The following is a 23,280-nucleotide window of genomic DNA, read 5'->3' as shown; positions in this document are numbered from 1 at the left end:
TCTGAATCAGGCTGTCCTCAGATTTCAGAGTGCACCTATTAGCTATAATCAGAAGTTGTTCCAGTGACATTTTAAACCCGATTTGTTTGTAAAAGGTTTGCGTTTCCATTCAGCTAACCAACATTGTGCTCAGTGGTGCGCTTGCTGTTGTGGCAACAAACATGAGTAAGCGTGGCCCTGCTCTCATGGAGCTGGAGGCGAGGGGGTAGGCAGTTAGTTAATAAGAGATCATTCCACACAGAGTGGTGAGAGCTCTGGTGGAAGTATGCCCAAGGTGCTAGGGGAGCCCAGAGTGCATGGCATTTCACAAAGGCCAGAGGAGTAGGAAAGAGCTAGCTAGGTGACTGTCTCAGGGAAAACAAGTGTCAGAGAGAATAACACATGTCAGTGCAGAGGCCTAGAGTGGCATGGTTGTGTGCAGTGGACACAACCCTATTCTCACCAGTGTGAGGGGTGAAAAGTGGACCGAAGCAGTGGAAGAAGGGAGGTGGAAGCTAGGTTGTGGGCACCTTTCTATTGCCAGGTCAGGAAAATGGATTAAGAGATGGGGAGAACTTGAAGGATAGTAACTGGAGAGGGACTTGTTCTTTCATTTTAGTTCATTCTCACTTTCATTTAGTTGAAAAAGATCATTTTCGTTAAGAGCTACCTAAAATCAGTGACATTTGGTGGAATAAATCTACCAAAAAAGAGCACTTTGTTAATGGTCATGTAAGAATGCCATTTTGGCATCTGACCTAATTGGTCAAGTAGGCACATAAAAGAAAAGTACCTCCCTGGCTTGCATAACTCAGTGGGTTGAGCACAGGCCTGTGAACCAAAGGATCATGGTTCGATTCTCAGTCAGGGCACATACCTGGGTTGCAGGCCAGTTCCCAGCAGGGGACACATGAGAAGCAACCAGACATTGATATTTATCTCCCTCTCTCCTTCTCTTCCCCTCTAAAGATAAATAAAGAAAAATCTTTTAAAAAGAAAAGAAAAAAGTACCTTTGCTCTGAGTTGCATTTCATTCTGAAATCACAGGACCAATCGGCTTCACATTCTGGTTGTGACTATGGTAGGACTCATGCTAACTGTTGCTGGACTTTGCCTCAGACTGAAATACGACCAAGTCCCCTTACCCCACCCTCATGGTGTGTGTCTTCCCCATGTCTGTTGTTCATCGGCGGGCCTTCAAAGGAGCACAGCCTGTCCTCTTCTTGGGACAAGCAAAGCCCCAAAGAGGCGCTTTCTGAATTTGTCTTTGGGAAAGAGCAATATTAAATGTAGTTTGGGAATCAGAACCCATGACTAGTTTTACTACCAGCTATAAATTTGAGGCCATTCAGTGTGTCTGTGTATGGCTTACTTAATGTTTTTAGAGTTTGGTATGATCGAATGAAATTCGTTAGGATGTAAAGACTATTGATGTTCACGTGTATGATTTGACTAGGATTATATTTAAAAGTTGTTTATCAGTAATTTCAAGTAAAGAACATTTTCCCACTGGGGGCAAATATAATGCATGTGGATGGAGGGGCTCTAGTGAAACCTTTCTGCCTGCAGTACGTGAAACTTGGTGGTGTTCAGCAGGTCCCAGCACCCAAGGAGTCCGTGGGTGCACCCATGCTCTCTCAGCACAGGAATGCTAGAGAATAATTTGTCTAATTTAGTGGGCAAAGTGATTTGAGCTGAAATATTAAAAACTATTTGTTGAAATCCCATTAGTCAAACTAACAGTGAGTTAAGGAAGAATAAAGTGAAATCAAATTATTTCGTTTAACTTAAGGTTTCTGAAGCCTAAAAGTACCTCAAGAAACAAAACTTTTAACAACCAAGAATCAATGGAGAGCATCATAAAATAGCATTAAAAAAACAGGTCAGCCCTGGCTGGTGTGGCTCAGTGGATTGAGTACCAGACTGAGAACCAAAGGGTCACCAGTTTCAATTCCCAGTCAGGGCACATGCCTGGCTTGTGGTCCAGGTTCCCAGTAGGGGGTGTGCAAGAGGCAACCACACATTGATGTTTCTCTCCCTGTCTTTCTCCCTCCCTTCCCCTCTCTAAAAATAAATAAAATATTTAAAAAAAATAAAAAGAACATGCCATTGTAGGACTCATACACAGTTCTGCAGTTCATCAGGAGAGAAAGCTTCGTGGAGTGCCTGAAACTATAACTTGATGGTAAAGGATAGGAAGGAATTGGACAGGCTGGCAAGAAAGAGCAACAACAGTATTCTTTTGAATCAAACTCATGTGCATGACTTAGTGAAATACAGTAGTCCTCCAAGCTACTACTGACAGCAAGGCTACAGACAGAATAAAAAAATCACAAGTCCCAGTTTAGGTCCATTGGCTTTTTTGATGCAAACTTTTTTCACACTGAATCACATTGTTAAGTCAAGATTTCACTCCATTGTATTTTTTTCTGCCCAACCATAGTGCAAGATTGCTAATAAGACACTATAAGATAAAGAAGAGATATATGCAGGATGCAGCCATCCTGTGGTTTTTAATGGCTTATAAAGAATGTCTTTGGCCACATTTCAATGCTTGGAGGAAATTTTATAATAAAAATGTATGGTAAAAATGAATTTCCCAAGTAGGCAAACTTTGAATTATAGCTGTTAAAATCCCCTCTGCCTTGGTTCTGGAATTCCCTATTTGAAAAGCTGAGAGATAATAACTTCTGAAAGAATTACTATAGCTGCATTCCAGTTCTAGGAGGCATATGTAAACAATTTATTTAATAGCATTCTCCATCATTTTTCCTGACTAAAAAAAATGACATGTAAAACAGGTGGTAATCACTGGCCAATCATTACACATAGCCGAGGGTGGAGTAGAGAGCTTGGGGTTAGAACTTTTAACCCAAGAGAATCAAGGCGGAGAAAATAGACCTACAGAACCCCAAACTAGTCCACAGCGTGGGGCCAGCCAGCAGCTGTCTCGCTGCTGGGAGGGCTCAGCTCCACACCTGGCATGCGATGTTTCTGTCTATAGAGACCAGAGCCCCACAGCTCTTCTGGGGCGCCTGGGTGCAGCCCCAGGCTCATCAATGGCCCATCTGTCCCACACCCCAATATTTATTTTCCACCTATTCATTTCCCCATGAAACCTCAATGCGTGGTTCTTGTTGAACTAAAAGAAAAATATTAAGAAAAGCCTCTACTATGTAGAGCCAACCACTTTGTTTGCAAAGACCACTATGATTATTTTTAATTCTGCAAACAGAACTGATAAAGTATGTGACTTAAACAATGAGTCTTGCATCACTGCTCAAAAGAATAGGAAGTGTGGACTAATTGGTCTTGAAGTCTCTCCCTGCTCCAAAATGACATAGAATCTTATGATATCTGAAGCCATGCACAGAATCAGTGTGAAAACTGGAACTGAAAATAAAACCAAAACCTAGGTCAGCCTTACAGCAAGTAGAATTGTCCTGATAAACCATTTTTCTTTGAAACTGTGTCTATAGTAGGCAAATCATTTTCAGAGCAGTTGTTTTCAACACCCATTTTGATCATCTGTTGATGGGCCAGGCTCTTCCTAATGAACTGGTGGGACAACTGGAGGGACACACACAATGTGGGTACACGAACTGAAAAATCCCTTTAATCCCACCCCTCTCTCCCAATGAGCCCGTGTCTCTCCTCACTGACTAAGACTGAAGAAGAACCCACTGTGTGTACCAGACTCACATGTGGCCCAGCCATTTCCTATGGAAAATGTACTCTGGTAATTAAGATAAATTGTGTTCACTTAACCTGCTGGAGCACTTCTGTCCTCTGTGGCTTGGGAGGGTTCTGGCGAACAATTCTTCCTCTGAGACTAAAAACCTACCAAAGTTTCCTGTAGCTGACAGCAGAGATGGCTTGGGACTATTGTTAATGTTGTTTGATTTAGTAAAATTTTGGCACTAACAGTAAATGGGAACAGAGGCAGCAAATTATAAACCGTAAATCTGGCTGAACAAAGCAGGCATGTGGAAGAGCCATTATGTCCTTCCGCATGGGTTTTTTGTGAAATTCTGCTCTCTACCGATTCCGTATGAACTTTCAACATCTCTTCTCGTAATGGGCTCTTGTGTAAAGGAGTAAAAATAAGCTGCCAGAGCCTTAGCCGTTTTATTTAGTTTTATTGTAGGTGTGGGCAGCAAAACAATTTCATCTTCATTAAAGAAAGAAGAAGTATAGGGGATTGCTCAATTTTGCAAGTTTTCTTCAGGCAAAAGTATATCTAAGAGCACAGAACTCCACTAGTCTATAGAGACCAATTCTTCTTTTCACATTACCATATTCTTTTTACTAGTTTTCTCTTACGATTGTTTATACCTAGCAAAGGGGGGGCCAGAAACTCGTAGCAACAGTAAAGGTTTAGAGTGCAGCTTTACATCTTAATGTGTCCCCCACAGAAATGGGAGACCCAGGAAACGTCCCTGAGAGCGAACCAGTTGATAACTGATGCCGCTCCTCGTCCCTCTGTTCCTGATTAAGATGTATTTTGCCCTAGGAGAACCCACAGCTCTGTCCTTTTGCTGCTGATCTGTATTCCCAGGGCAGGACATATCTGCATGTAGTAAGAATTCAGAAATTCCTTTATAATCCTGCAGCGTCCTCGGAGGACTGATTGATTGGATTTCTCTCTTCGTTTGAGTGCCCCTTAGTCTCTTATTCCACTTGTTCACTTCTCTCTCCCTGACTGATGCCCCACCGGAATGAGGCTCAGATATTTCAAGACTATCCTAAGGGTACAATTAGCTAACCAAACAGTTCAAACAAACAAAGCTGCACAGTAGCCTTTCTATGTAAAAAGGTTGTCTGAGGCTTTTGTTACAGTGAAAACCAGCTTTTTATATCAATGGAAGTATATCAAAAGTTCCTGAAATAATGAAAACTCTCATTCAGCTCTATATTAGACTAGTTACTAGCAGTCTAGTTACTAGCTCTAGTTACTAGAGTCTAAAGGGAGGGAAATGGTTAGAGAGGAATAAAGGGAGGCAGGAGATGATGGAGGAGTCTGCCCTGGTGTGACCTGAGGTGTATTCTCAGGTCAGATCCTTTGGTTGGAGCTTCCTGTCTCTGGCAGGTTTGCCCCAGAACCACAAATCCCACTATCTGAAACCCTAGTTTTTCTACTTTTCTGTAAATTGATAATATTTAATGGTTATGCTGATTTTCACAGTTGCTCTCAAACTTCACTCTCTTCCTTATTATCCCACTCCTCTAGGATAATAATTGAAGCTTAGTACTTGAGAATATTTATAATCTATGTGCCAGACATATTGCTTTTACATGTATTATCTCATTTAATCCTCACCAAAAGAAATTCAGGTATTTTTACACACTCATGAGGTTATAATTAGTCACAAGTAACATTATTATCCTCATTTTTATATATGAGGAAATTGAGGTTCATAGAGGTTAAATAATTTACCTTAAAGTAACACAGACGGCTGCGAACACAAGCCTTTCTGGCTCCAGAAATGGCAACCTTAACCCTGGCACTGTGCCACCTCCTGACGGGGAGACTCCGGGAGGTTTTCTTTGTTTGGATCCATAGCACAGGGCAGGGGCGGGGGACCAGGCATGGTATTCGGCTGGGGTGCTGCATGCTTGGCTCATCCTCTAGGACACCCAGAGCTTTGACTGCATCCGAGTGCAGTCAAAGCTGCAATTGTCATCTGGACTGCACCCCCATTAGATACTCATTTTTATAAAATTTAATTTTCATTTTTATCAGAAAAATGTATACATGGTTTTAAGACTCGGTGCTACAGAGCATCTCATTTCTATTCCTAAATTTTGTTTCCCAGAAGCAAATATTTTCAGTTATTTTATGCTTTTCAGCTTTATTAAGGTACAATTGACAAATAAACTTGTAAGATAAAGTGTATAACATGATGATTTGATGTATGCATGCATTGTGAAAGGATTCCCCACACCACCATGTTAATTTGCACACCCATCACCGAGTATGTGCAACTGTGCATGTGAGAGGGAGGGAGGGTATTACACACTAAAATTCCACTCTCTTAGCACATTTCAGTTATACAATACAGTATTATCAACTACAGTTACCATGTTGTATACATCACATCCTTAAGCCTTATCCATTTTTTTTAACCGAGAGTTTGCACCCTTTTATAAGCTCTGTTTCCCCTACTCCCCAGCCTCTTCCCACCACTTTTCTACTCTATTTCTATGAATTTGATTTTTTTTTAGATTCCACGTACAAGTGATACTATGCAGTATTTGTCTTTCTCTGTTTGACTTATTTCACTTGGCATAATACCCTCCAGGTTCAAGCCACATTATTGCAAATGTAGGATTTCCTTAACTTTTAAGGCTGAATAATACTTCATTATATACATACACCACACTTTCTTTATTCATTCATCCATCAATAGATACTTGTTTCCATATTGGGCCAGTATAAATAATGCTTCTAAGAACATGGAGTACAGATATCTCTTTGAGATATAAATAATGACTTTATTTCCTTTGGATATATACCCAGAAGTGGTATTGCTGGATCCATACTGTCTTTCAGGTTGGCTGTACCAGTTTCATCCCAGGAATAAGGTACAGGGGTTCACCTTACTCCACATCCTCACCAGCATTTCTCATCTCTTGTCTCTTTGTTAATAGACAGCCTAACAGGTGTGAGGTAATATCTCATTGTGATTTTGATTTGTTGTTCCTTGAGTAATGTTGAGTACCATTTCATGTACCCACTGGGCCACCTGTGTGTCTTCTTTAGGAAAATGTCTATTCAGGTGATTTGTCCATTTTTTAAATTTGGTTATTTGATTTTTTTCTACTAAGTTTTATGAGTTTATTACATATTTTGGATATTAACCTATTATTACACATGTGGTTTGCCAATAGTTTTTCTTATTCTATACGTTGTCTTTTCATTTTGTTGATGGTTTCCTTTGCTGTGCAGACATTTTGGCTTGATGCAGTTCCATTTGTTTATTTTTGCTTTTGATGTCTTTGTTTTTGGTGTCAAATCCATAAAGCTATCTTCAAGGGCAATATCAAGGAGCCTATGTTCTCTTCTAGGAGTTTTATAGTTTCAGGGCTTATGGTCACATCTTTAATCCATTTGACTTCATTTTCTATTCTAATGTAAGATAGTGGTCCAATTTCATTCTTTTGCATGTATCTGTCCAGTTTTCCCCACACCATTTATTGAAGAGACTGTCCTTTCTCCTTTGTGTATTCTTGGATATACATGTGGTTTATTTCTGGAGTTTTTATTCTGTTCCATTGATCTATGTGTCTGTTTATATGCCAATATTGTACTGTTTTGTTACTATAGTTTTGTAATATAGTTTGAAATCCGGAAGCCTGATGCTTCCAGTTTCATTCTTTGTCGTTGTTTTGGGTTTTTAAATTATTTAACAGTATTTCTTTTTTTTTATTGCTGTTCAACTACAGTTGTCCCCATTTTCCCATCATCACTCTCCCTTTCCCCACCCATCCCCACCTCCCACACTCGTACATACACCCTTTGGCTTTGTCCATGTCTCCTTCATACATGTTCTTTCATGTCTCTTCCCCTTCTTTCCCCCATTATCCCCCTCCCCAACCTGTTCTAGTTACTAGCAGTCTGTTCTTTATTTTGGTGTGTCTGGTTATATTTTGCATGCTTGTTTGTTCTGTTGATTAGGATCTACTTACAGGTGATATCATATGTTACTTGTCTTTCACCACCTGGCTTATTTCACTTAGCATAATATTCTCTAGTTCCATCCATGCTGTCAAAAAGGGGAGGAACTTCTTTCCTTCTGCTAAGTAGTATTCCATTGTGTAAGTGTACATAGTTCCTTTAGCCACTCATTTACTGACAAGAAGTTAGGTTGCTTCCACTACTTGGCTATTGTGAATTGCACTGCTATGAACATTGGGGTGCATAGGTTCTTTTGAATTGGTGTTTCAGGGTTCTTGGGTGTAATTCCCAGCAGTGGAATTGCTGGGTCAAAAAGCAGTCCCATTTTTAGTTTTCTGAAGAAATTCCATACTGTTTTTCAAACTGGCTGCACCACTCTGCATTCCCATCAACAGTGTAGTAGGGTTCACTTTTCTATACAACCTCGTCAGCACTTGTTTGCTGATTTAGTTATGGCCATTCTTAAGTGGTATCTCATTGTGGTTTTAATTTGCATCTCTCTGATGGCTAGTGATGCTGAGCATCCTTTCATATGTCTCTGGGCCCTTTGTACAACCTTTTTGGAGAAGTGTCTGTTCAGGTCCTTTGCCCATTTTTTAATTGGTTTGTTTGTCTTCTTGCAGTGGAGTCATGTGAGTTCTTTATATATTTTGGAGATCAAACCCTTGTCCAAAGTATTATTGGCAAATATATTTTTCCATACAGTTGGTTCCCTGTTCATTTTGCTGATGTTTTTCTTTAGTCATGCAGAAGCTTTTTATTTTGATGTAGTACCATGTGTTTATTCTTTCTTTTATGTCCCTTGCTCTAGGGGATGTATCAATGAAAATACTACTGTGTGGAATATTTGAGATTTTCCTGCCTATTTTCTTTTGCAGGACTTTTATAGTATTGGGACTAATGAAATCTTTTATCCATCTTGAGTTTATTTTTGTGTATGGTGTAAGTTAGTGGTTGAGTTTCATTCTTTTGCATGTAGCTGTCCAGATCTCCTCCCAACACCATTTGTTGAAGAGGCTAGTTTTACTCCATTTTATGCTTCAACCCTCTATGTTAAATATTAATTGACCACAGACACAGGGGTCTATTTCTGGGCTCTCTGTTCTGTTCCATGGATCTATGTGTCTGTTCATATCCTATATCAGACTGTTTTGATTACTGTGGATTTGTAATATAGTTTGATATCAGGTATTATGATCCCTCCTACTTTGTTCTTTCTCAAAATTGCTGTGGCTATTTGGGGTCATTTATAATTTTTTAAATGTTTGTTCTATATCTGTGTAATATGACATTGGTGTTTTAATAGGGATTGCATTGAATGTATAAATTGCTTTGGGTAGTATGGACATTTCGATGATGTTAATTCTTCCAATCCATGAACACAGTATATGCTTCCATTTATTTGTGTCTTCCTTAATTCTTTTCTTCAGTGTCGTGTAGTTTTCTGAGTACAGGTCTTTTATCTCCTTGGTAAGGTTTATTCCTAGGTACTTTATTTTCCTTGTTGCTATATCAAATGGGACTTTTTCCTCATTTCTGCTTCTGATATTTCATTGTTGGTATACAAAAATGCCTTTGATTTCTGAATACTGACTTTGTATCCCTCTGCTTTGCCAAATTTACTTATTAGGTTGAGTAGTTTTGGGTGGAGTCTGTAAGGTTCTTTATGTACACTATCATATCATCTACCAACAGTGACAGTTTTACTTCCTCCTTTCCAATTTGAATGCCTTTTCTTTCTTTTTCTTGTCTGATTGCTCTGGCTAGGACTTCCAGTACTATGTTGAATAGAGGTGGTGAAGGCTGGCATCCTTATCTTGTTCCTGATCTTAGTGTGAAAGCTCGAAGTTTTTGTCCATTGAGAATGATGTTGGGTATAGGTCTCTCATATATGGCCTTTATTATGTTGAGGGATGCTCCCTCTACGCCCACTTTCCTGAGTGTTTTTATCATAAATGGGTGCAGTACCTTATCAAGTGCTTTTTCTGCATCTATTGATATGATTAAGTGATTTTTGTCTTTGCTTTTGTTTATGTGATGTATTACATTTACTGATTTGCAAATATTGTACCATCCTTGCATCCCTGGGATGAATCCCACTTGATCACGGTGTATGATCTTTTTAATGTATTGCTGGATGTAGTTTGCCAATATTTTGTTGAGGATTTTGGCATCTGTGTTCATCATCAATTGGCCTGTAGTTTTCGCTCTTTGTTGTGTCTTTATTTGGTTTGGGAATTAGGATGATGTTGGCTTCATAAAAAGAGTTTTGGGGGTCTTCCTCTTCTTGATTTTTTTGTAATAGTCTGAGAAAGATAGGGGTTTAAATCTTCCTTAAATGTTTTGTAAAATTCTCCTGTGTAATCATCTAGTGCAGGGCTTTCATGTAACAGGAATTTTTTTTATTACTGCTTAGGTTTCACCAGCTGTTATTGGTCTGTTCAGGCTTTCTGCTTCTTCGTTCAGTTTTGGAATTTATAATCTAGAAATTTGTCCATTTCATCTAGGTTCTCAAATTTCTTGGAACATAGTTGTTCATAGTAATTTCTTACAATCCTTTGTATTTTTGTGGTGTCAGTTGTAATCTCTTCCATTTCTGATTTTATTTATTTGGTTCCTCTCTCTTTTTTCTCTTGATGAGTCTGCTTAAAGGCTTGTTGATTTTGTTTATCTTTTCAAAGAACCAGCTCCTGGATTTATTGATCCTTGGATTTTTCTTTTAGTCTCTATGTCATTTAATTCCATTCTAATCTTGGTTATTTCCTTTCATCTACTTGCTCTGGCTGTTTTTATTGTTGTTCTCATAGGTGTAGGGTTAGGTTGTTTATTTGAAATGTTTCTTTTCTTTTCTTTTTCTTTTTTTTTTTTTTAGGTAGGCCTGTATCACTGTGAACTTCCCTCTCAGGACTGCCTTCACTGTGTCCCATAAGTTTTGGGTTGTTGTGAGTTCATTTCCATTTGTTTCCAGAAACTTTTTGATTTCTTCTTTAATCTCATTCTTGACCCATTCATTGTTTAATAGTGTGCTATTCAATCTCCATGAGTTTGAGTATTTTTGAGTTTTTTCCTTGAGGTTGGTTTCTAGTTTCAGTCCCTTGTGGTCAGAGAAAATGCTTGATATGTTTTCCATTTTCTTGAATTTGTTGAGACTTGTTTTATGTCCTATCATGTGGTCTATCTTTGAAAATGTTCCATGTGCATTTGAAAAGAATGTATTTATATAGAGCCTTTGGCATGAAAGGCTCTATATAAATCAGTTCAGTTCATTTGATCTAGGACATTGTTCAATGCTGTGATATGTTTGTTGATGTTTTGTTTGGAAGATCTATCCATTTTTAACAGTGGGGTGTTGAAATCCCCTACTATAATTGTGTTGCTGTCAATATCTTTCTTGAAGTCCTCCAAGATTTTCCTTACATACTTGGGTGCTATGTTGGGTGCATATATGTTTATAATGTTTATGTCTTCTTGATGGATTCTTCTCTTAAGTATTATGAAGTGTCCTTCAGTGTCTCTTTTTATGACCTCTGTTTTAGGTCTATTTTGTCTGATATGAATATTGATACCCTGAGTTTTTTTTTCCCTATCCATTCGCTTATAATATTTTTTCCAGCCCTTCACTGCTCATTCTCTCTCGATTGCTTTGCATAATGGGACCTTTAGTGTTTTCATACACATTTTAGAACATACATTCTATATTTTCAAAAATGCTATTCAAAATTTTGAGACATTGCATTGAATCTATAGATTGCATTGGGTAGTAGAGATATCTTAATATTAATCCTTCTGCCCATGAACATGGAATATATTTCCATTTATTTAGCTCTTCAGTTTATTTCATCAATGGCATATAATATTCACTATACAGATCTTTCACCTCCTTGGATAAATTTATCCCTATTTTATTTTTTGTGCTATTGTTAATGGGATTGTTTCCTTAATCTCTCTTTCTGATAGTTAATGGTTAGTATATAAAAACACAACTAGCTTTTGTATACTGATTTTGTAGCATGCAGTTTGTTTTAATTATTAGTTCTAACAGTTTTTTGGTGACATCTTTAGGGTTTCCTATATATAGTACCATGTTTTAGTTCTTCCTAATTTAGATGCATTTTATTTCTTTTTCTTGTCTAATTGCTCTGGCTAGGACTTCTGTTTCTATGTTGAATAAAAGTAATGAGAATGAACATGCTTGTCTTATTCCTGACCTAGAGGAAAAGATTGCAGAACTTCATTATTGAGTATGATGTTAGCTGTGGTCTGGTCATATATGGCGTTTATTTTGTTGAGGTATGTTGCCTCCATACCAATTTTGTTTAGAGTTTTCCTCACGAAAGTATGTTGAATTTTGTCAAATGTTTTTCTGCATCAACTGAGATTATAATCATATGATTTTTTTAGCCCTCATTTTGTTGTTATTATATCACATTAATTAATTTGTGGATGTTGAACCATCTTTGCCAGTGAATCCCACTTGATCATTTTGTATGATTCTTTTAATGTTTTGTTAACTTGATTTGCTAATATTTTATTTGCATTTGTGTTCATCAAGGATATTGGTCTGTAATTTTCTTTTTATTTATTTATTTATTTATTTAAAATATATTTTATTGATTATACCATTACAGTTGTTCTATGACCCCCCTTCTTTCCCCTCCACCCACACACTCCCTCCCCCACCCTTCTCCCCCCCTTAGTTTATAACCACGTGTCTCAAGTTCTTTAGGTCCTATATTTCCCCCACTATTCTCACCCTCCCCCCTATCTATTTTCTACCTACCATCTATGCTATTTTCTGTGCCTTCTCCCCCCTTCTCCTCCTCCCACCCCCCTGTTTCTAACCCTCCATGTGTTCTTCTTTTCTATGGTTCCACTCCTGATCTAGCTGTCCTCTTGGTTTGCTTTTGTTTTAGGTGTGGTTGTTAATAGCTGTGTGTTTGCTGTCCTTTCACTGTTCATATTTTTCATCTTCTTTTTCTTATATAAGTCCCTTTAGCATTTCATATAATAAGGGCTTGGTGATGATGAACTCCTTGAACTTGACCTTATCTGAGAAGCACTTTATCTGTCCTTCCATTCTAAATGAAAGTTTTGCTGGATAAAGCAATCTTGGCTGTAGGTCTTTGGATTTCATGACTTGGAATACTTCTTTCCAGCCCCTTCTTGCCTGTAAGGTCTCTTTTGAGAAATCCGCTGACAGTCTGATGGGTACTCCTCTGTAGGTGACTGTCCCCTTATCCCTTGCTGCTTCTAGGATTCTCTCCTTCATTTTAGTCTTGGCTAATGTAATTATGATGTGCCTTGGTGTGTTCCTCCTTGGGTCCAACTTCTTTGGCACTCTCTGAGCTTCCTGGATTTCCTGGAAGTCTATTTCCTTTGCCAGACTGGGGAAGTTCTCTTTTATTATTTGTTCAAATACATTTTCCACTCGTGGCTGTTTCCTTCCCCCTTCTGGTACCCCTATAATCCGGATGTTGGAACGTTTAAAGATGTCCTGGAGGTTCCTAAGCCTCTCCTCATTTTTTTGAATTCTCATTTCTTCATTCCTTTCTGGTCGTTTGTTTCGTTCTTCCTTCTGGTCCATTCCATTGATTTGAGTCCCAGTTTCCTTTCCATCACTATTGGTTTCCTGGACATCTCCCTTCATTTCAATTAGTTTAGCCTTCATATGTTTCTCTAATTTGTGACTGTACTCTACCAATTCTGTGAGCATCCTAATAAATAGTGTTTTAAATTGGGCTTCTGAGAGCCTGGCAATCTGTTGGTCGCTTAGAGTTATTGGCTCTGGGACTTTGAGTTCTTCTTGAGCCATCCTTTGGGCTATTTGTGCCTGTTAAGTAGCAGGAACGGAGCCCTAGGTTTTCACCAGAGCAGGGCAACTCAGTCGCTGGGTTGTGACGTTGTATGTGGGGGCGGGGTCAAAGAGGGACAATGGCTTCTCTCCAGCGCCCACCGCCGCTGCAGCCGCCGCCGCCGCGACCCCCACCAGCACCTCAGCCACCACCGTCACCAGGGCCACGCGCCCCGCTCCTCGGCACGCGGGTGTGCCACCGCTGTCAGCCCTCCACCACTGGGTTTGCCCCCTGGGGCCTGTGTGGTCCATCTCACTGCGAGAGAGTGTGCGACCTTGGTCAGTCTGTTCCGAACCCCGACTAGTTCTGGGCTACCTGCGCTCCTAGATCTGCCCTGGCTGACCCAGCTCTGCTGCTGGTTCTGCCTCTTACCGTCCTCGTTGAACGGTTCGTAGCTGTCGGACTTCCATATAATTCGGTTTTCTGGCTTCTGGATGTGTGGTAGTTCACCAAAACTTTTGTTGTATCCAAACTTGGTTGTGGGAGAAGGCACAGTGTTTCCACCTATGCCTCCATCTTGGCGGGAGTCCTGGTCTGTAATTTTCTTTCTTGGGTATCCTTCACTGGCTTTGGTATCAGGGTAATTGTGGCCTTGTAAAATGAGTTTGAGAGTACCCCCTCTTCTTCAACTTATTGGAAGAATTTGAAGAGTATTAACATTAATTCTTCTTTACACATTTGATAGAATTCATGAGTAGAATCATCTCGTCCTGGACTTTTCTTTGTTGGGAGATTTCTTTTTCTCTGTTGTTTTCTTTATTTCTATTTTTTATTTTTAAAGTATTTTATTGTTTATGCTACTACTAGTGTCCCAATTTCCCCTTTTTGTCTCCCTCCACCCGGCCTGCCCTCAACTTCCATAGTCAAGCCTCACATCATTGTCCATGTCCATGGGTCCTTCATATATGTTCTTCGACTAATCTCTTCACCTTCTTTCAATCAGTCCCCACCTTCCCCCTTCCCTCTTGCAGCTGTTAGTCTATTCCAGAGTCTATGCCTCTGGTTCTATTTGCTTATTAATTATTTTGTTCATTAGGTTCCACCTATAAGTGAAATCATATGGTATTTGTCTTTCTCTGACTCGCTTATTTCACTAAACATAGTAGTCTCCAGTTACATCCATTTTGCTGTTGCAAAATGTAAAGATTTCTTTTTACTGCTGCATAGTATTCCATTGTGTAAAACAGGTTTTTTTTTTAATGCATTCATCTACTGATGAGCACTTAGGCTGTTTCCAAATTTTGATTGTTGTGAATAGCACTGCTATGAACACTAGACCATGATCTGATACCATACACCAAAATAAACTCAAAATGGGTAAAAGACTTAAATGTAAGTCATGAAATCATAAAAATCCTTGAGGAAAGCATAGGCAGTAGAATTTCAGACACTCATGTAGCAATATTTTTGCTGACATATCTCGTAGGGCAAGGGAAATAAAGGGAAAAAATAAACAAATGGAACTACATCAAATTAAAAAAACTTCTGCAAATCTAAAGAAACCATCATCAAAGTGAAAAGGGAACTGACTGAATGGGAGAACATATTTGCCAATGATACATCAGACAAGGGTTTAAACTCTAAAATATATAAAGAACTTACACGACTCAACAACAGGAAGACAAACAATCCAATAAAAAATGGGCAAGGAACCTAAATAGACATTTCCCCAAAGAGGACATACAGAGGGCCCATAAACATATGCAAAAATGTTTGCATGGTGATGTTCAATGTCTCTAGCCATCTGAGAGATGCAAATTAAAACCATAATGAAGTATCACCTCACACCTGCCAACACGACTAGCATCAATAAATCAACTAACAAGTACTGGCAAGGACGCGAAGAAATGGGAACCCTAGTGCACTGTTGGTGGGAATGCAAATGGTGCCACCACCATGGAAAACAATATGGAATTTCCTCAAAAAATAAAAATGGAACTGCCTTTTGACCCAGCAATTCCACTGCTGGGAATATACACTAAAAATCCTGAAACACCAACTCAAAAGAATTTATGCACCCCTATGTTGGGAGGTTTTTTATTATTGATTCAATCTCCTTAATAGCAATTGGTATATTCAGATAATCTATTTAATATTCAGCCTTGTAGGTTGTTTGTAGAAATTTTTTCTACCTTATTCAATTGGTGTACAATTGTTTATAGTAGTCGTTTATGATCTTTTGTATTTCTGTAGTAATGGCTATAATATCTCCTCTTCATTTCTGACTTTACTTGAGTCTTTTCTTTTTTTCTTACTCCAGCTAAAGGCATGTCCATTTTGTTTATCTTTTTTTAAAAATAGCTTAGTTTCACTGACTTCTATTGTTTTTCTGGTCTCCATTTCATTTATTTCTGCTCTGATCTTTGTTATTTCCTTTATTCTACTAACTTGGGCTTGGTTTGTTTTTTCTCTAGTTCCTTGAACTGTAAAATTAGGATATTTGACATCTTTTTTCATAACATAGGCATTTATCTCTATAAACTTTCCTCTTCAAACTGTTTTTGCTGCATCCCATAAATTTTGTAATGTTGTATTTCCATTTTCATTTGTCTGAAGATATTTTTTGGTTACAGTTAATTTCTTCTTTGTCCCATTGACTATTGAGTAGCATGTTGTTTGATCTTCACATGTCTGTGAATTTTTCAGTTTTCTTCTTGTAATTGATTTCTAGTTTCCTACTATAATAGTCAGAAAAGATATTTAATATGATTTCAATTTTCATAAGTTTATTAAGACTCATTTATATCCAGAAAGAACCTCCCATGTGTGCTTAAGAACAATGTATATTCTTTTGCTTTCAGATGCAATATCTGTGCATATTTGTTAGGTCCACCTGGTATAACACATAGTTTAATATTTCCTTATCAATTTACTGTCTGATCTATCCATTGTTAAAAACGAGGTATTGAAATACCTTGCCCTTACTGTATTGTTGTTCTCCCTTCAGATCTATTAATATTTGCACTATATATCAAGGTGCTCCTATGTTGGGTGCATATTTACAATGTCATATCCTTGTAGCAAAGTGACACATTTTTCATTATACAATGATCTTTTTCTTTAATTACAGTCTTTGGCTTAAAATCCATTTTGCCTCATATAAATATAGGTACACCTGCTTTTGGGGGAGGGCTTCCATTTTCATGCCATAACTTTTTCCATTCCTTCACTTTTAGTCTCTGTGTCCTTAAAGCTGAAGTGAGTCTCTCATAGGCAGCATAAACTTTGGTCTTGTTTTTCTTGCCTATTAAATTACTCTATGTATTTTGATTGGAAAATTTAGTCCATACATATTTAAAGTAATTATTGGTAGATATGGACTTATTCTTGTTATTTTGTTCATTTTTTCTGGTTGTTTTGTAACTCTTTTGTTCCTTTCTCTCTCGCTCTCTGTGATTTTCTGTTTTGATTCCTTTATCTTTTGTGTATCTACTATAACTTATTACTTTGTGTTATCAGGAGGCTTACCTAAAATATGTATTTATAACAATGTTTCAAACTGATAATAACTTCACATGCATGCAAAAGCTCTACATTTTTGCACTCTCGTCTCCATTTTGTTTTTGATGGCACAATTTAAATCTTTTTACACTGTGTATCCATTAACAATTTAGTGTAATAGTTATTTTAATACTTTTTCAACCTTTGTATTAGTTATGTGATATACCTACCATGATTGCAACAGTATACTGAATTTTACTATGCATTTACTTTAATCCAATGAGTTTTATGTTTTCATGTTTTCTGTCAGTGAGAACTCTATCATTTCTCCTAAGGCTGGTGTAGTGGTGATGAACTCTTTCAGCTTTTGTTTCAGAAATTCGTTCTCCTTCAATTCTGAAAGACTAATTTGCTGGGTTGTTTTGTTTTGATTTGATTTTGACTTTCAACAGATCATTTCACTCCCTCCTGTCCCAAAATAATCTGCTGAAAGTTCTGCTAATAGTCTCAAGAGAGTTCCCTTGTACACACAAGTTTTTTTCTCTTGCTGCTTTTAAGATTTACTTCTTGTCTATAGCTTTCAACATTTTAATTATAATGTTGTCTCAGTGTGAATCTCTTTGGGTTATCTGTATTTGGATCGTCTGTATCTGTATATGTGCTTCCTGAATCTGGATGCTTGTGTCCTTCCCTAGGTTAGGGAACTTTTCAGCTATTATTTCTTTCAATGAGCTTTTCACCCCCTTCTCTCTCCTCCTGCTGGAACTCCTATAATGCATATCACGGTCTGCTTTATGGTATCCCATATGTCACATAAACTATCTTCACTCATTTTCATTTTTCTTCATTTTGCTTCTTTAATTGGATAAATTCCAGTGCTCTGTCAAATTTGCGGATCCTTTCTTCCACTTGATTTAGTCTGCTGTTAAATTCTGTTAATGAATTTTTTGTTGTTATTGTTTTTAAGCTGTGTGTTTTGTTTTGCACTTTTTAGTATTTTCTCTTCATTGAAATTCTCACGTTCATGCATTGTTCTCCAGGCCTTGGTGAACATCTTTATGATTGTTATTTTGAACATAATAATTATATTACATAAATCACTTATATTATTTCATTAAGATCTGTTTCCGGAGATTTTTCTTGGCCTTTTGTTTAGACCATATTCCTGTTTCTTATTTTCTTTGACTTTTTTTTTGGGGGGGGGGTGTTTCTAAACATGGAACAACCACCTTTCCCATTCTTGCTTGATAGAATATTCTCATCATGAAAATGAACCACTTTGATTGACCCAGCTCAAACTTCTAGTTGTCTCTCAAGCCTCTGAGATTATCCAAACCACCCTTCTTGTTCTTAATGGCTTCCAGTATTTGAGGGTGTGTCAAAATCTGCCAGTGTCCCAAGGCGAAAATGGCAGACAGCACCTAGATGCAGGCTAATTATGAACTGGACCCTCAGCAGCTGGGCAATTACAGTTAAACCTCTTCCAGGGAGACACTGGGAGATGATGTTTTTTGCCTACTCCCTCTGTGCTGGGCCCAGGATACAGCTGTGGAAAGAAGGTACTTCTGCACCTGCTGAAAAGTACTTCATTTGATACAATACTGTAGGACTCAGAAATGCAAGCACCGGTGCCTCTCAGAATCAGGTTATCCGGGGCCCCATCCCTTACAAAGCAGCCACACTAGCTGAGGTGCCAGCCATTTGTAAAACCCCTTCCAGGAAGACATCAGTGACTTGCTTTTGTTGTTGGAGTGAACCGAAGAGAGGGTAGGAAAGGCATCTGCTGTTTCCCAGTCTCTGGGGAGGATTGCAGCCAGTCACTATATAAGAACCTTCATCTTCGGCCAGTAGCTTTTGAAGTATGCAGGAGTTTTTGCCTGCTCCCTCTGCTCTAAGCCCTGGAAGGCCTGGAAGGCCTGGAAGGCCAGGAGGGGGTTGAGTGCTCATACACTTGTGAATAACTTTGTTTTGCTATATTCTTAAAGGTCTCATGCCTAACAATCACTATAGGCATTTATAGCTAGGTGTTTAGGGAGTTTGAAAAGTTGGGGAAGTATCACAAATGTGGGCCAAGTTCTGATGCTAGAATTAGGGTCCAAACCCCAAATGGCACTGTGCTGGGGGTTATGTCGAGTGTCTCTCAGCCTTTCCTAGCATTTCGATGTGGGTGTTCTCTCATTCGCCCGCGTGGAGGAGCTGCTCAGCTCACTTCTGGATCACTTTCATTGGGAATGGCTCTGTGTGCAGCAATACATTCAATGTGTTTGTAGGAGGAAGGGAGCTTGAGAGCATTCTATGTCAGTATCTTAGTCAACCCTGTAATTTTAAATTATTTCAGCTATTTCTTTTGTCAGTTAAATCCGTGCTTCTAAATTGACCATTTCTCAGAATGGTCAAATACTCAAGTCATCTATCTCTTTCATGGCAACACCTCCTTACCATCATCTGTTGCCTATGCTGAATAACCTAACTCGTACATCCTGTTTCCCTTCTTTGTTTACTCCCTCACTTTCTGGTGTTTCTTGAGAAATATCTTGAGAAAAACTTACGGAAGATATTTTTTGAGTCTTTACATGGAGTTCAGGATAAAATGAAGACGACTTTGGAAACATTGTCCCATTGTTCTCTAACTCTAGTGCTGCTAGGAAATTAAATGTTATTTTGATTCTGGGTCCTTTGAATGGGACCTATTTTCTTCTCATAAACTTTTAAGATCTTTATCCCTCTATTCTGAAATTTTGCAATGTGTGCGTTTTGGATAATTTTTTCCTTATTTCTCTGGGCATATATTAGGTCTTTTTAATTTGGAAACCCATTTCTTTCATTTCTGAGGATTTACATTAACTTCTAGGATAATTTTCTACCCTCCTTTTTTCCTTCTTCTCTCTTCTAGAACCTACTACTTAAGTATCATATTCCCCAAAAGGATCCATTTTCCTTTTCTTATCTTTCATCTCTTTTGACATTTTGTTCTTGTTATTTGTGCAAGTTCCTTAAAACTTGATCTGCCAAACCTTCGTCAAAGTCTTATTTATTCTGTACTTAAATATTTCCCTGTCCTTTATGAATTTTTTAAATAACATCCCATGTTTGTTTCCTGTGTACTGACCTATAGTGTCATAAATCTTGTGACAAAAGTACTCTTTGGGAAAAACTTTGCCACTTCAAGTATTTTCTCTTTACAGAGTTTAATTAGCCAAATTTATGTGCCTTTTAGTTCCCATGTTAATTAAATTTAGTTTAAAATGATTTCTTCAAAACTTGTCAAGTATCACATGTTGGCAAAAAACAAAGTTCCTTAGGAATATTTGTGGCTACACTGCAAATAGAGCTAAAGTGTAAATAACTGCAAAATAAGGGCACGATTACAGCAACCAGACTTGGCCAAAGTGGAGGCCTTTGGCAATGGCCTGGAATGTGGAATGCATTGCCCACTTGAATCAAAGTCCAGACGCCTGTGATTTCTTTTTTCCATTATCAGTTCATCATACTGGTTTGTTTTTGTTTTAAGGTCATCAGGCTTCTCAGCAAGAATTTCATCTCTAGAAAATACTCCATGCCAAAACACCCTATGTATATGCAATTTATTTAAATGAGTGACATGGGTAGTTTTATATCAGCATTCTCTTATTGGAAATGATAATGGCACCTTGTATGCATTGGTTGGTTTACAAAATGCTTTGATGCAGTCTCTCACTAAAAATCCTGTCAGCTTTAATCCTCACTTCACAGTTTGTAAAAGCAGACAGTACAATGGTTAAGAGTTTCATGGTTAACTGAAAAAATAGACTGAAGCTGGCCTCTGGGGTTTGTGTATAACTTTGTATATGTAGAATGATTAATGTGTCTAATACATAGTAAACACTCCTAATGTGGTCGCCAGCATTGTAACGCGGGAGTCTGTGTTCTAGATTCCAGCAGTGTATTAATACAACGCCTCAGTGTCAAAAATCTGAGTCCCTGAGCCTCAGAGCTGTTACTGCTCACGTGGTATCCTCTGCACCAAACTGAACTGTCATCCTTCTGCTTTTCACTTTTTTTTTACAAAGTACCTTTCTCTTGCGTGTTCTGCATTTTCCTCAATCACCAACTTCTCAAAAATTGTCATTATTTCCCAAAAAGCCTTGTACAAACCTGAGACTCACATACTGTCAGCTGACTCAAGTTAATTTTACATCCAAAATACTTACCTGCTAAGTGTACTACTGACAGGAACTCAGTTTTAGGCAGATGGAAAATAGTAACTCTTCTCTTAAAAGGACTTGCTCTGCTTAAGTACTTTGAAATTCATCAAACACTGCACAGCAATTTAATGAACAATTCTTAAAGATAGACGCAAACATAACTCCAAGAGATCTGGGTTTGTTTTGTTTTGTTTTTTAATGCTAAGAGCCTGGCCCATATCAATCCTGGTTTGTAGAGGGAAGAAAAGTCTGTCTTCGTGCCCATGTTCTTCAGTAGGTGACACTACCACCCCCTTCTCTGGAGATGCTGTGGCTTCCTGTGATCCACAGAAGCCCTGAGTTCCCGGGGATACAACCAGGAGGTCCTTGCAAAGAAATATTTTCAAGTACATCTGCTCCCAAAGCTTTAGTCTAATAATTTTCAAATGTCAGTGGAGGCAGGATTCGCCTCAGGAACTTGTTATAAATTCCTACCCGGATCCCCTCAAACCAGCAAGAAATCTGCATTTAAAACAAACTTTCCGGACTGCTGCTTTGGTGTGCAACTCTGACATAGGTAGTGCAAACCCCACAAGGAGGAACAGTGTCTAAGTCGAAGGCTCTGAGGGCTGGGATAAAAAGACATAAAAAGGAATCTTTCTACTTCTTCCCACCAGAAGTAGCTGAAATATCTGAAGAAAACGGAGGCTCCTTGTTACCAGAATTAGCCCAGATCCACCATACCTCTTTCCTGTATTATCTATTACCAACTTGCTCAGTTATCTCTATTAATTTGAAAATTTTTTAAAGACATCTTTTTTATTCACTTAACCCTATTCTTGTACAAAACATAATTCAAGCTGTTCAGAAAATAATCAGTAGTTTTTTTGTTCCTTACGCTTCTAGAATATACGTGCATTCACTGTCACCATGCTTTCAGAAGACTCAGGAGGGATATTAGTATAGTAAGGGAATGTTGTTTCCTACTCCTTAAGAATATATTACAATTATATTTTAATTTCCTACCTACACAGCTATGAATTCCAGGTGAAACCTAAAAACCCACTTGGAGAAGGCCCGGCCAGCAACACAGTGGCATTCAGTACTGAATCAGGTAATCACATCAACAACAGTTGATGTACGTGTCCAACACAGACATAAAGGGCCACACTATTTTGCACTAAGGAACTTGTCTGAAACCCCACCAAACACTGTCTGTGTACAGTTCTTGAATTCAAAATATTATCTATGGGAAAAGCCAATTGATGAAGGTGCCCACAAGGAAAGACCACTTAGGTGTTTCCTCATTTACTTTGATGTCAGAAAAAGAGGTGTATCAGTTTAAAAGAAGTGTTTAATCAATCTATACTAAAAAATGTAGTGAATGAATGCTCCTCTGTATGCCAGCATCAAAATCTAAGACATGCTGAACCATACTACATGTGAAAAGGGAATTCATTTGGTAGTTTGGTTTTTTTTCCATGATAAGCGGCTGTGAACTCTTTTTTAACCTTCTATGCTCCAATCCCCTAACAAGATACATCTGTGCTCACAGCATCATTTGTGTAATTTTTACAATTGCAGTTCATGGCATGTTGGTGATTTTATCGTCAGTAGCTTTTTGTATGAAACTAAAAGAGGAAGCTTTTAAAATGGAAGTGAAAGCCAGAACAGCTGTCAAGATGTCCAACTACTCAAATCACAAGTAAAAGATACGGCTTAGTATCTGGCAGATTTCCAATCGAGAACAATTTCCAAAACAAAAAACACTTCCAAATTCCCTTTCTGAAAAGGTGTACCACTTTGCAAGTAACATTTCTTAACAACCCACCCTCTTCATCATGCCACTTGAACACTGAGACCTACTTATCCAATAACATCCGACTCTGTTTCCTATTTCTTCTCAGCGGATCCAAGAGTGAGCGAGCCGGTTTCTGGTACGTACCTGTGTCAACGTGAACACAACTACATGCTTTTCTAAACTGATTCAACTACACAGGCATGGCAGACTTTCAGTCATAATTTCACTTTAGTCCATTTCTTCTTACTAGACTATCAATCGGGTGTGAATGCTTATCCAAAGCATTGTTTCACTGACAGCCTATGATGTTTTGGGAATGATCTGGATATTTTGAAACTTGCTTTCATTCACGCATCAAATTTTCTA

The 23,280-nt window shown here is 38.3% G+C and overlaps 1 protein-coding gene across 5 annotated transcripts in view; it reads left to right on the top strand.

Annotated features, from left to right (window-relative positions):
• ABI3BP (ABI family member 3 binding protein) overlaps positions 1 to 23,280 on the top strand; it is a 255,288-nt gene that overhangs the window by 227,514 nt on the left and 4,494 nt on the right. For all 5 annotated transcript variants that reach the window (XM_037058952.1, XM_037058953.1, XM_037058951.1 and 2 more), the window contains 2 exons: positions 22,148 to 22,227; positions 23,021 to 23,050. In XM_037058952.1, the coding sequence (XP_036914847.1) occupies positions 22,148 to 22,227; positions 23,021 to 23,050 (110 nt within the window). The remainder of the gene's footprint in view (positions 1 to 22,147; positions 22,228 to 23,020; positions 23,051 to 23,280) is intronic.

Source organism: Sturnira hondurensis, unplaced genomic scaffold, assembly GCF_014824575.4.
Source record: "Sturnira hondurensis isolate 20B ecotype Veracruz unplaced genomic scaffold, ASM1482457v3 Scaffold0010428, whole genome shotgun sequence".
NCBI classification, from domain to species: domain Eukaryota; kingdom Metazoa; phylum Chordata; class Mammalia; order Chiroptera; family Phyllostomidae; genus Sturnira; species Sturnira hondurensis.
This window is presented reverse-complemented; position numbering and strand designations above follow the sequence as displayed.